We start from the raw sequence: 14,517 nt of genomic DNA, 5'->3' as shown, positions 1-14,517 counted from the left end.
TTAAAAACCTCCCATACTGGATATTCTATTAAATATATTATATTAATAAGCTAGTGTGCATCATGGAGTTTGCATTTCGAGGAGGGGCCTTGTCATTTCAACTACTTAAATTCTGTGGGTGTCTAGAGCTGTGTCCGTATGAAAATCTGGCAAAAGAAAGTAGGCTTCCTAAAGGCAACTAAAGCTGTTTCAAAGGTGTTTTTTGATGAAAAGGCCCCCAGGACTCACTATCTTAAAATAGGAAGGAGGAAAGTATGGGTTATATTAGCATATCAGTGACTTAACGTTATTTTCTCTACTTTCTGAAGTTCGTTTTTTTATTTTATTGAAATGAACCATTTTGTAAACTTAAATTTGCAGGCATCAGAAACCCCAACTCTACAAGGCCTTTCCTTTACTGTCAGACCCGGTGAGCTGTTAGCTGTGGTCGGACCTGTGGGAGCAGGAAAGGTAAGTTATGATGCCTTTCGTCAGCTTGATGCAGTGCCGCAGCCCCTGTGAAATTCTCAGAGTCGAGCCCAGAGCTGTAGGTAACACAGTTTGAATTGGGTGTATCTCGAACAGCATTTCTCTGTTCCATGGAACATTAGTTTTGCAAGAAGGTTGCATGTCCAAATAAATGTGGGTAAATGCACATTGTGTTTTCCTTCTTGGTGCTTCATGTTACAGAGTTGGGAACTGCTTGTCGGGACTTTGGACGTCTCAGTGAAGGAAATTATTTATGTGACAGCTGTTCAGGACAGAATGAGACAATGGGGACTTCTTTCTGTCACAGTGGTCCCTCCAGGAGGTCTGGAGGTTGTAATGGCTCTTCCGGGAAGCTTTGAGCATTTCCTCATGTGACTTGACTTGGTCCTGTCAGTACACGTGTAGTGAATGTGCAGCCATGTGCTGGAGCTAAAGATACAGACGTGAGCAAGACCCAGACGCCTCTGCCCTCCAGAGGCAACTATGTTCTGGGGCGAGACAGATGTGCAGGCAGATTACTTCAGCCCAGTGTGGTGAGCGCTGCGATGGTGTGGACACAGACACGCCACGTCTGTGTGTTGTTAAAGATTTGAAGGACATGTGCACATGCACTTGGTCTGAAACAACAAAATACAGGAACCTAAATGTGGGATATGTACACGAGGGGGTGATGATTTAATTTATGATGGAGTTTTGCTCTTTGGACACGACTCACTTCAGAGTGTTTTTAAAAAATAATCATCTTTCGATATATTACTCAGAGAAAGCTTTATTTAAGAACAAGTGTTTGTCAAGTAAAAGATACCCGGATGCAGGAACAATTGCACTGAACATCAGATACATGAAACTACACATCCTGGTGGGCTGCTCTGCTAGTTAAGGATGTTAAACATTCTAACTTAGTCTTTGCTGAGTAGAGCATTTCAGTTGGGGGAAACTCTTGGGCAGTTTAGATTGTCATAGTATTATATTAATACTCCATATCAGTCATTAGTGTGCATTGACCAGTAGTGTTGTTTTCAATTTTTTTTGTCTCAACTGCCACAGCTGTACTTTATCCTCTTTTAAAGGAAAAGGGTTCTATCGTTTATCAAGCGCCCAGGGTGGGGACAGTTGTTCTGCGGGCATGTCCGTCCTGAGCGCTGCCTGTTCACGCCTGTGTGTTGCCATCTGTTTCAGTCGTCACTGTTGAGTGCTGTGCTGGGGGAACTGCCCCCGAGCCAGGGGCTGGTCAACGTGCACGGGAGGATCGCGTATGTTTCTCAGCAGCCCTGGGTGTTTTCAGGAACTGTGAGGAGTAACATTCTATTTGGGAAGAAATATGAAAAAGAACGATATGAAAAAGTAATAAAGGCTTGTGCTTTGAAAAAGGTGAGTGATGACTTTTGAGTGATATATACTCAGATTTCAAATGATGATAGTGTTGGTTTAAACTACAAGGTTTGTTAAAAGACCTTTTAATGTTGTTTAATGCTTTGAAGCTGGTCTTCTGGATGAACATGTACACACGTGTGTGCTACTGGTTGAATTCTGATGTAACGACGCTCACAGAATGCCTTTTTGGGAGAGGGGACTGTTTCATCTTGTGAAGTTTCATTCACTTTTACCTTCTTTTTTTTTAACGCACAATTACAAAAAATTGTAAAAATAGAGAGCACAGTTTAATGAACTCTCAGTTACCCACCCCCAGCTTCAGCCAGGGTCAGCTTGGTGGCCAGTCTTGCTGCATCTCTACCCCTGCCCACTGCCAGCCCCACTCCCACCCCAAATTATTCTGAAGCAGATCCTAGACCTCAGATTAGTTCATCTGTAAACATTTCACTAGTTTTCTCTAAAAGACCTTTGGAAAAATATTACCACATTATTACACCTGAAAAGTAACCTGAATTTCCTGAATATCATCAATGTTCTCGTCAGTGTTTACATGTTGTTAATCATCTCACTGGGGAATTTCCTTAACCATTGGCTTGAATCAGGCTTCACATAAGGTCTGCCCCCTGCGCTTGGTTGATGCCTCCTCGGTCCCTTTCATTCTCTAGGTTTCCCTCTCCGCTTCGCTTTTGACTTGTAATTTATTATTTAAAGAAAAAGTAATGCTTTAACATTTCTTCTTAATATGCCCTATTTTCAGTGGGGGGAGAGATTGTTTTCAGAAATGGCATTGAATTTCATGGAAAATGGAACATTTCTCTGTACATGGGGATTTAAATGAAATTAGTGAATCAGTTATGCAAACTGAACTTAGCTAGTAGGATAATATAATTTAGTGAAACAAAAGAAAAAATATAAATACTGATAAACGCTATGTTATTCTCTTTGGTTATAAAAATCTGTGAATAATAGCATTAAAGAGCTCTCCCCGGGGTCTGGTCAGAGCAGTCTGGACATCCTATTGTTCTTTTATACTGTGAGGAGAAGGCTGGGACAGGTTTTCAAAGGTGTGGTGTTAAAGGCCTGTGTGGAAATAGTTACTCTGCTTGAACAATGGCTTGAACGTCATAGACTGTAGGAGATGAGTAGCATTTGATGATGTTACTCTGCTTGAACATTGGCTTGAACGTCATAGACTGTAGTAGATGAGTAGCATTTGATGATGTTACTCTGCTTGAACATTGGCTTGAACGTCATAGACTGTAGTAGATGAGTAGCATTTGATGATGTTACTCTGCTTGAACATTGGCTTGAACGTCATAGACTGTAGTAGATGAGTAGCATTTGATGATGTTACTCTGCTTGAACAGTGGCTTGAACATCATAGACTGTAGTAGATGAGTAGCATTTGATGATGTTACTCTGCTTGAACAGTGGCTTGAACATCATAGACTGTAGTAGATGAGTAGCATTTGATGATGTTACTCTGCTTGAACAATAGCTTGAACGTCATAGACTGTAGTAGATGAGTAGCATTTGATGATGTTACTCTGCTTGAACATTGGCTTGAATGTCATAGACTGTCGTAGATGAGTAGCATTTGATGATACTGTGGACACAACACAGTCGTTTGCTTGTTTAAGGGGCTTCTATTTCCTTCTCGTGAGCTTTGGTTAATGGGAGATTTTTCGTTTGCAGAAATGAAGTAAAGTTGACAGGAATGAGGTAGATTTTTTTAAACATGGTATAGGAAAAGGGGAAATGCAAATGTAAAACAGTAAGAAAAATAGCTCTCATTTTTCAGAGTCCATGTGGAAGTCATTTTTCTGTTTGTCACTCACATGCGAGCACACATAACAAGGTGTATGAGTCACTAATCTTTTACAAGGATCTTTGAGGTTACCATCCTCATTTTATAGTTAGTAACACTGAGGCTTGAGAGGTGGAATGCCTCACCTCTACATTTGCGGCTCAGGTTTAGGACCCACGGGGGTCAATGCTTTGCCCCAGCCCCGTGGGGCGATGGGACCAGTAACTCGGGCCGTGCCCTGGGGCTTCACCCACCCTCGGGTGTCCGTGCGGCACAGACTCTGGTGGGAAGGGGGCCCTGCGGGATTGGGCTGCACAGCGATTCTTCTGTACGTGATGTGAGGTTTATAAACACGGACTGCTCTCCTGGTCGGCTGCGTGGTCGGGACATAGAGTTGGGGCCCCTCGTGCCCATTCCCTCCTTGGCAGGAAGGGAGGCCCAGGGCGGAGAAGGAGCGGAGAGCGGAGTCCTGGCCCCGGCTTCGTCACTTGCATGCTGTCACTTTGGACACGTCCTGTTTCCTGCCTGGGGCTCTGATGTTTCTGCAGCAAAATGAGGGCGTTGGGTCAGAGGGTTTCCAAGAGGTTTTGCTGCTGCTCTGAAATCGAATCCATGTGTCCATGAATGGGCATAAGACCGTCACAGATAATAGTGGTGTTGTGGAATTATTTTGACCTATAGATACAGAGACTACATGTGTAGTAGGAAAAAAAAGTGTGGTCTTTGGAGAGAAATGGTCCTGAGTAGTAATTTCAGGTGTTCCTCTGTTTCCTTTTTATAAAATGAGGGGGAGGTAGGGGTTTATTGTAAAGAGAAAGGCACTGTTTGTAAAATGCAAAACTGCCAGGTTTTCAGAAGATACATACATAGAAACAAAAATAATAAAAATTTCTTTTTATGGGTGGTTCCCATAAAATAGGAAAAAGCAACATTTCTTTTATTACATATCTTAATAACTAGATGCTTTATACTAGATCTAATTGAAGTACGTGTTTAAGTTCATTGAGCCGAAAACATATCTGTAGTTAAAATATAAAGTAATCACATTTGGCAACGTCGAATTAAGCTGATGCCATATTCAAAGTGACCCTATAGGGAGTTATACAACACAATGTAGGGAACAACCTAATAATGTTTGACCTGCTGTAGGGATCGTGTTTAAACTGCAAGGCTTAGGAGGTAGAAGGCTCAGGGAATGAGTTTCAGTTTCTCTATTTAGTAGTGAAAAAATCATGATTTCAGCTGCTTTTCTGAACCTCACCCGGCCTCAGTTTCATCATCTTTAAAATGGAAATCATGGTGCTATCAGCCAAATGGATTTAAAGGTGTGGTGAAAGGCAGTTTTACGCTGTTTGACCTGGATGGAACCCAGCCCTCCTCTGCCAGGGGCTCACGTCAGGTCCCCATTAAATATTTTAACAGTCTGTTCCGTGTTTGTACCCTAAGTCTCCAGCATCCCTAAAGGGCCCTTGATGTGCTTCTGGACAGATGGTATCAAACCAGCTTAGCCATTTCCTAGTTTTCCCGTAGTTTGTGTGTCTACTTTTCATTGAAAATTGGTGAATAAGAATACCTTCCTAAAAAAAAAAAAAAAAAAAAGAATACCTTCCTGTCAGTGGGAGGAATTGTAATATATAATGAACTCAGGCTTTTCCCCTTTAACCTAATCAGAAAATGGTGGCTGGGAAATCAACCTGACTTGGATTTTACTTCAAATCGTCTAAAATGTTTGCCCATTTGTGGCTGGTCCTTAGATAGATTGCAGAGCTAACAGCACACTTGAAGTCCTCCTACCAGACTTGGAGAGAGAGCCTGTTTCTTATGCCCTAACTGTGCTAGAGTGGATCTAAGTGCCTCTTCTAAACCATGGTTCAGATTGCTGTACTACAATGTGGTGCTGTTTTGAGAAGGAAACCAAAACAGCATAAAATGTAGGCATAAAAACTAAGCAGAACAGTTTGCAAGGACTGTCATCAGTGAAACAGAGGCCAAGTAAACTGTGTGTTTGTGTGTGTGTGTGTGTGTGTGTGTGTGTAAGGCTGGGAAAGTATCTTAAAACGGCTTATTGTATCTCAGGAAAACCAAAAGCAAGCGATGGTAGTAAAGAATTAAGGTGAAAAAATGATGAATTTTCATGGCAGAGCAACTGCTGCCTTTCATTTGATGCTCCGCGTTTAAGCTTTGAGTGTACAGGGAACCTGTGTGTGCCTGTGTGTCTTCGTGGCTGTCAGGGAGGGTTATGATGGGGATAGTCTCTTTCTTCTCCTTGTGGTCATCTGCTTTGCGTGTCATGATTCACACTGTGCATGGGTTTTCACTGTTGGTTTGATGAGAAAATAGGCCTCAATCACCAATGGCAAGTTACAATCCCTTCACGTCCTTTTTCCATTTATGGAGGGTGTTTATACACTTGTTTTGATTCTCACAGGATCCTGGAGTTTAGTGATTCTTGTTTCTGCAGCACATTTCTGTAGAAGTTGAAAAATGAGACTTAAGGATTTCAAAGGACTAGTTTATCACGGAGATCCCAGTGTGCCACTTGTTCTGTCCCCAAATTTGCTGAAGTAGAGACCAAGAAACGAGGGCTTCATCTGCAGAAAGGTAGTCTGTGTATCCTAGGTTGATGCCTGAGGGGTTTAGTAGAAAACAAGCTCTCTGCAAACCCTGCTCGTCTATGCCAGGATCTGTCAGATGATAATTATTAGGCAATCTAAATCTAAGCCTGCTTCACTCTCCGACAGATCTACTCAAACCCCCTCTGAACAGAGCCCTTCTCGACCCCAGTAGTGACTCCCTTTCCCTCCTTTACTCTCTATCCCCCTAAGCCGGCTTCCTTTTTCTTCTCGTCCTTAGTACTTGCACTCATGTTAATTTTCCATATTGTCTGTCTCCCACCATGGAAAGAAACTCTAGGGACTTTGTCTCCTCATGGCTGAATTCCCTGTGCCCAGAACAATGCCTGGTATATAGTCGATCCTCAGTAAATGTGTGTCAAAGTAGTCAACTGCATAAATGCTGTGAAAAACTACAGAATGAAAAGAAATGAAAAACCCTGAGAGGTTTTTTTTAATGTTTAAGGTTACAATTTAGTCACTATAAAATATACCCATTGCTGTTGATCAAATACTTGTATGAAGAACTAATGCTAGAAGGTTAGCATGACAAGAGGAGAACACATTTTAAATCTTTCTCTTTTTCCCCTTTTCTGTCTCCATGTAGGATTTACAGCTTTTGGAGGATGGAGACCTAACTGTGATAGGAGACCGGGGAACCACGCTGAGTGGAGGGCAGAAAGCCCGGGTCAACCTCGCAAGGTAAATGGCTTTTCAGGTTGCCATCCTGCCCCTCCCTCCTCTGCGGCTCCTAGTGGAAGTGAGCAGGCAGACCCCGCTCACCGGGTGGCCCCTGTGTGAAGCAGGGTCTTGGCCCTTTTCCATGGGCTCTTGGAATGAATAATGATTTGTTGGACACCGTCATGATTCAGAAATGGGATCTAGGAAGCTGGAAGCGTTCTTCTCCTGACATCTCTCTACGTTTTCTAGAGCCGTGTATCAGGATGCAGACATCTACCTCCTGGACGATCCGCTCAGTGCAGTAGATGCAGAAGTGAGCAGGCACTTGTTTGAACTGTGAGTTTGCTCCTGTTTCCTATCACTTCTGCTTTCCAAGGACCCTGTGGAGTTCAGGGAAGAGAGCTCAGGAAAGCGTTTGTGCTTCAGGAGACTCAGCTCATTCTGCCCTGGTGTCCCTCCCTCCCCTCCCTTCCCTCCACAGAAGATCCATCCTAGAGAAATTTTGCATCATGATGAGGTCAAGACAGGGAAATGCAGAAGGAGCTTGCAGTGTGTGGAGGTCAGGGAGTCCGTGCTGTAGGGAGCTGAGGAACAGGTGGCAGATCTCCCCCTGCTGTTTGTGGCTGACGGCCACACGTTGTGGATGGACCCAGACCCCAGCCATAAGAAAGGCGCTGTACGTACGGCTTTTAAATCAGAGAGTGGGACTCGGTCACCTGGCACTTGGCTGCCAGTCCTTTTCCTCCATCATTTGTTTAAGGCCCGTCAGAAGCGAAGTTTCCAGTAGTGACATAGGGCTTCTGTGGAAAGGCCTTGTTGGTTTTATGCTTATTATTGTATCAGTTTGGAAATACTTAATAAAGTCTAGAATTTAAGAATGATTTTTTTTCCACCTCGGAGTATGACTTCAAAGATTTAACATTGCTTCATGGATGCTTACTAGAATTAATACTTAGACCCACATTGTAGGGTTAAGTTGAATTTCAGACTCGGTATCTAGAATCTGGCTGAAATCCTGACTTTCAGTTTGGGTTTCTGGAATTTGTTGTCAGTGGCTCCTGTTTGGCCACTGAACCCCTGAAGCAGAACAGCTCTGATGCTTTTCTGTGTATAACGTGTCCTAACACACGCTGACTGAGGCCTCTTCTGGAGTCTAGACTGGCCTCTTTGAAAGCCTCGTGAACTTGCTTTTTCTGAAACGGCACCCACATTTACCCCACGGTTAGTTGCCTTGCTGTTGTTCACCTTGTTAAAGCCAACGAGCCCTTCCAGCTGCACTTACGAAAGCCCTACTGTGTGCACTGAGATCCATGCCCTTACAGATGTTGTTGCACAAAACCTCTTAGTTTACAAAGCAGAACAGTGAGCCAGGAGAGGGGAAGGACCCACACGGGGCAGAAAAAGGGAGACTAAGACGTTCAGCTCTCATTTCTGCCTCTAAGGAATCTGTCTCTATGGAGCTTGTTAAGACAGATGCCTGGGGAAAGTTCCGCAGAGTCGCGGTTTAGAGGGTTTGGATATAGGATGGTAAATGCTAAATGGAAGTAGAAGTGGGCAGCTCTAGGCTTTCAGGTGAAGTTGGAAAGCTCCCTGTGCACTGGCCTTAGCGGGAAGTGGCCTGTGGGCCTGCAGGCTGGGCAGGGTTTGTGGAGGCTGAGAATAGGATTCAGTTCCTTTTGCTAAATAGGAAGATTAGAAGCAAAGGTGGACACTGAGAATAGGATTCAGCTTCTTTTGCTAAACGGGAAGAAGCAAGGCTGTGAGAAGAACAGCAGGCACGTCCTCGACTGGAGGATGCAGGTTGTACGGCAGAGAAGCAGTTTGAAATTCTCGCTGTCAGTTCCTCTATTTAGTTTGCTAGGGCTCTGTCTGTCCAGGCTGCTCTCACAGGAGACCATAGCCTGGGCAGCTTAGAAATAACAGAAGTTTATCTCTCACAGTTCTGGAGGCTGGGAAAGCCCAAGGTCCAGGCACTGGCAGATTTGGTGTCTGGTGAGGGCCCGATTCCTGTGTCTTCACATGGCGGAAGGGGTGAGGGAGCCGTGTGGCTTCCTTATATATGGACACTAATCCCATACATGCAGGCTCTGCCCTCATGACCTAATCACCTCCCAAAGGCCCCATATCCAGTACCTTCACTATGGGGATTAGGTTTCAGCGTACGAATTTTGAGTAAAAAAACAGTCAGTCTATAGCAGCCGGTTATATTGTGAAGGCTGGAAGGTCAAGATCAAGGTGTGGGCAGGTTTGGTTTCTGCTGAAACCTCTCTTCTTGACTTCCGATGGCATCCTCCTCGCTGTGTCCTCACGTGGTCTTTTCTCTGTTCACGGGCCGGGCTCTTAGGTGTTAGGCTCCTCTTTTTCTGAGGACCCCAGTCAGATTGGATTAGGCCCAGCGTGATTAAAGGTCACAATTATTTCTTTAAAGGCCCTGTCACCAGATACTAAGGTACTGGCAAATAATGTGTCAACATGAATTTTTTGGGGGGGAAAACTTGATTCACAGCAAGTCCGAAGTAGCATAGTAAAGAGGCTTTCGCAGAGCCAGCAGTGTGAGAGCGAGACGGGTGAGGCAGCCCTGAGCTCTGGATACTAGGAGCTGGGATTCCACATCCACTAAGCAGGGGTCATTGGGCGGGTTCCACCAAAGTCTGTATGTAACTTGTGCTTAGTTTTGGGGTGGTGAGAGAGCTCTGGAGATCGATGGTGGTGATGGCTGCACAACAGTGTGAATGTACTTAATGCCACGGAGCTGTATGCTTAAAAATAGTTGAAATGGTAAATTTTACATTATGTATAATTTACCACAATAAAAAATGTGCGAAGTAGCATTGAATCTTTCAGAACACAAGAGCTGGGCAGCTGACACGTGGCATGGCCTCCAACTCTCTGATCTGACGCCCTTTTCCCACCCTCTCCTGATCATGACTTGATGAATTTTCCTTTAGAGAAGTGCCTTGTGGCTTGTCATGGGTTCAGTGAAAGGGCGCTAGTGCTGTGACAGAGGTTCCCCACCCCCCATCCTCCTGGCATCATGGGCAGTTCAGCCTCCCTGTTCCCAGGGTGCTTACCACAGAAGTTCTCCCAAGTTCTTCTTCTAACAGAGGCAGTATTATTTATAGCTGTTGGGTTTAATGACCTTGGGTGTACACTTGATAGAAACTAACTTGTTCAGACTGTTGTTTGCTAATCAGAACCACATTCTCTGGAGAAACTTAGGGCAGGGAGCACGAATGCAATTTAGGAAATCACTCAGCAGCAACTGGAGAATGTTCTCAACGAGTTAGAAAATTGGATGGAACAGTATGCTATGAAAGATGGTGGTCGTGTCAAAGCTTAGTAATGGGGAGTGTTTTGTATTAAAAGTGAACGAATCGCACTTCTACTTGCCATTAACAGTTTCCCTTAGTCATGAATCTATATCCAAGGTTATTTAGGTTTGTGAATTTTACAACTATATGTTGTAAACCTTAAGTGGATTCTATCACCTACAGAAGGTTAGAGCCTTAGGTGAACTGATGCAGTCTCACCTGTGTCCAGCTGTGGGTCCCGTTTTGGTTCAGAGAACCCCATATCGCCAGACCTCCCGCCTCCTGCGTCATCAGTTGTTCGGGTCTGTCCTGATCAGATGCCCACGCTGCGTCTACACAGCTCGCCCTTCCTGCTCCAGCCCTTCACAGGCTCCCCTCATGTTCAGGCTGCAGCTCCAGGTCCTCAAACGGAGAACGAGCTTCTTTGCCATCTGCCCCCATCGGCCTTTCCAGCTGGTCCTCACACCCACTCGGCCGCGCTGGCTTTGTGACGGGCCCTTTCTCACACCTGTCTGTCTGTAGATACTGCTCCCTGTGTCCCAGAGCCCCTGCCTTTCCCTCCTGTTCCTTCAGGGGGAGCCTGTGCCCTTCTGTCTTCCCACAGCCCTCAGTGGGTTGCACTTGACCATGTATCAGTCCTCCCCACCCCCTAGAAGCTGTGAATGCATGAAGGTTCCTTAGCCCAGCATGTTCTGTCCCAGGACCCTTGGACCCGCTGTACTTTCTTCCAGGATGTTTTCCCCCAGATAGTCTCAGGGCTCCCGTGTCACCCCCGTCTAAGACAGCAGCCCCCCTTGGTTTTCCTTCAGAGCACACATCACGGCCCGATAGTGCATTTTCTAAACTCGTTCAGTGTGTCCCCCTGTTCACAGTGCTGAGTAGTGTCTGCTTTCTTGACCTGTGGATGTATGCTCGACAGTTAAGACTGTGCCTGGTATCTCACCAAGGCCTGTCGAATGAATGAATGTAGATAGGTGCTCTTTTTCATTCTTATTTGATTCACTCTGCTACGGGATGTATCCCCTGTTAACACAGCCCTTATATAGGAATAATGCTTAAAGAACTCATCCCTGAATCAATTATTTTTTTATGGTATGTCTTGGAAATCTTTACTCTTAAAAACTTGGAAGATAGATTATTTTCCTAGAGATTTTGATTAAAAGTCTTAATTAGGAATAAATTTGTAGCCATCAACTGATCACTTTATTGTAATTATTTATATTACCTTTTCTGTGATGGAATTACAGGAAGAAAACATTCTAAACCTTTTGGGTAACTCTGTCTTGGACATAGCAGCTCATTAGATTTGATTAACATTTGCCTTCAGTGGTTATTGACAGGTAATTTTGAATTTAGGAGAAACAATTCCATTAAAAGCTTTAGTGCTGAGTCTGAAGAGGTGTTGACTTGGTCAAGAAATTTAGTACGAAATCTGAACTAAGACATGTCAAAAGGTAAAAATAAGTCCGTTTGGACATAATGGAGCGATGGTGTATGTGTCTACATCCTGAGCTCTTGCTTCTGATCATAGACCCAGTGTCCAGCGTGTCCCCTTAGGACTTTTCTGTCCTGAATCCAGAGCCCATGACCGCTCGTGGGTTAGGAGGGAGTGGAGGAGGGGGCTGACGTGTACTGAGCGGATTGGTGGTTTGATTCCTCAACATGTGGGTGAGTTGTCATTGGCCTTGTTTTGAGATGAAGACACTGAGGTTTAGTAGCTCGTCTGATGCTGTCAGGCTCGTGAGAGGGATTGAGCTGCAGTCTGCTGCCTCCAGACTCTGCATCTGGCTCACTCAGCAGGCTGAGCTGTGGCCCAGGTCCCTGAGATTTGCTCTGCGAGGGGCTCAGGCACCCAGAGTACATGCCTGGAGCCCTGCCCGTGGTCACCGGGGCCCTGGATCCGGTTACTAGCTTCCCCAGAGGGGTTGTAGACCCTTGTGGGATGGGACTGGGGCTGAGTCCCTAGGGGTCTGCATTTAAAATGTGGAGCAGTCTGAGGGGTTACTGTAAAAAAAAACACTGAAGTTTGAATACTTGAGGGGATTTTAGCTAAGAGAATTGGCGTGGCTTGAGCCACTGGATGACTTCCACTGTGATGTGGACCATTTGGGCTTTCATCTTTCATTTTCACATTCAGAAAGTTTTCAGTGCAAATGAAATAAGTTTACTTCCTGGATGAGACTGGGAGTGTTGTAGAGACTGATCAAGGCCATGATAGCATTCGTTTTCAATCTAATGTTATTTGGGAAGAAATGTCTACAAAATGCAGTCTGGCTAAGGTTACTGAGAAGCTATGACTTTTTTAGGGGAGTTAATATGTACATCATAAACAATCACCTAGGAAACTGTCTATGAAAAATGTGTACTTTTTTATATGACATAGATCACTCTTCTCCCATTCTTAACATAGGTATAAAATAATTCGTATTTTAATTCAGTCAACTTTTGGAATCTCAGTTTTGCTCCACTGTTTTTCATTGTGAACTATGTAAATAATTGTTAAGATCAGTTTTAGGAAAAACAACTTAGCAGTTGGTGCATCTTTCACTGGACTGCTTTTTAGAATTTTTTAGTGGAGCTAGATTCAAACTTGCTGCTGATTTGAGGACCTAGTTGAATTGATTGATTTATATTTGTATTTAATTTGTATTCATACTGGTATTTGAAGTAGAGAGCTTTGACTGCTGTCTTGTCTTTTTCTCATTATGTTTTCAAATTCTCTGTTTCCAATTTGGAGCACCTCCACTAATGTGCTTTTTGCATGCTGTACCTTTTACATTTGTAGGTGTATTTGTCAAGCCTTGTATCAGAAGATCACAATCTTAGTGACACATCAGTTGCAGTACCTAAAAGCTGCAAGTCAGATTCTGATATTGAAAGATGTAAGTAATTTCTAAAAGTCTGTTGAAATTGCTAGCACTTAGTTGTGTTGAAGGCCAGCCCTCCCTGCAGGTCACTCTCCTTGGATTCTTGGTAAACGCCCTTTTCTGCCTCAGTTTTATGCCTCCCTTTTCTCAGAGCTGGTATCCATGACTTTGAGGATGAATCCAAAGACCTTAGAAATATCACTGTTACACTCTAAGCCACATCAACCCTAAACGGTATAAAAGTGCTACTGCAGAGTTGCTGAATTATCAGTGTTGTTGTGAAAATTGTTAAGGATAATGATGCTATTTGATTTAGAACTTTTTATTTTCCCCTTCCACAGCCTAAATCAAAGTGTATTATTTGGAAATTAGAGATACTGAGACATGTTTTTATCCACCTGTTTGTTATACAGTTTGCCTAAAGAGCATCTTTCATTAATACCAAAATGGGTCACCGAGCACCCCCAGTTAGAGATGCCCGCTCTGCTGGTTTACCCAGTTTCTTGTCTCACTGCTCAGATCTTTTTATGTGTCTGATAAACACATGTGTGTGTGAGAGCCTGTGCAGCAGTAGGACAGGGCCCTGCCTTCCCGGGGCTCCCATTCTTATGGGGACAGATGTGATGAAAGAGGGGGTGGGGCTGATATCCTGCCTTCCTCCCTGAGGAGCTGGTGCCTCTCGGGCCTGAGTGACATGAAGGTGAGGGCCATCCAGGCACCTGAGGCAGGGCGTCCTAAAGAAGGAGCTGGCCTGGCAGGTTGCAAGAATGGCAGGAAGGCCAGCGTGTCTGAGGAGAGTGAGCAGGGAACGTGGAGGGAGCTGGTCTCTGAGCAGTGCGCAGTGGTCCAGGAAGTGGGATGGAAGCCGTTGGTCGGTCCAGAGCAGAGGAGTGACGTGGTCTGACATGTGATTTAAAAGATTCCTCCAATGTTCGCTGGACGGGCAACAGCAGAAACAGAAGTCTTGGTATAGTTGGGAAGATTCTAGAGCTGCCATAACAAAGTACTGCAAACGGGGTGGCTTAAAACAACAGAAATTTATCATGTCACTGTTCTGGAGGCTGCAAGTCCCAAATCAAGGTGCTGGCAGGGCCGTGCTCTCCCCGAAGGCTCTAGGGGAGAATCCTCCCTTCCAGCTTCTGATGTTCACTGGCTTTCCTTGTGGTTCCTTGGCTTCCAGCTGCAGCACTGTGGTGTCTGCCTCCAGTGTCACATGGCCATTGTTCCCGTGTCTGTCTTAGGCTCTTCTCTTCTCATAAGGACATCAGTTGTATTGGATTTAAGGCATCCCTACTCCAGTATGACCTCATCTTTCCTTCATTACATGTGCAAAGAAGCTGTATCCAACCAAATAAGGTCATGTTCAGAGGTGTCATGTTTAGGGCTTGAACATATCT

General features: G+C 44.5%; 1 protein-coding gene across 6 annotated transcripts in view; it reads left to right on the top strand.

Moving 5' to 3' along the window:
• The window catches only part of ABCC4 (ATP binding cassette subfamily C member 4), a 235,802-nt gene that overhangs the window by 94,395 nt on the left and 126,890 nt on the right, over window positions 1-14,517 (top strand). For all 6 annotated transcript variants that reach the window (XM_059903361.1, XM_059903360.1, XM_059903366.1 and 3 more), the window contains exons 10-14: window positions 361-450; window positions 1,648-1,839; window positions 6,869-6,963; window positions 7,192-7,278; window positions 13,039-13,135. In XM_059903361.1, the coding sequence (XP_059759344.1) occupies window positions 361-450; window positions 1,648-1,839; window positions 6,869-6,963; window positions 7,192-7,278; window positions 13,039-13,135 (561 nt within the window). The remainder of the gene's footprint in view (window positions 1-360; window positions 451-1,647; window positions 1,840-6,868; window positions 6,964-7,191; window positions 7,279-13,038; window positions 13,136-14,517) is intronic.

The sequence above is a fragment of the Balaenoptera ricei genome, chromosome 18 (assembly GCF_028023285.1).
Source record: "Balaenoptera ricei isolate mBalRic1 chromosome 18, mBalRic1.hap2, whole genome shotgun sequence".
Taxonomy (NCBI): Eukaryota; Metazoa; Chordata; class Mammalia; order Artiodactyla; family Balaenopteridae; genus Balaenoptera; species Balaenoptera ricei.
The sequence above is the reverse complement of the archived record's forward strand: the minus strand, read 5'-3'. Positions and strand labels throughout refer to the sequence as shown.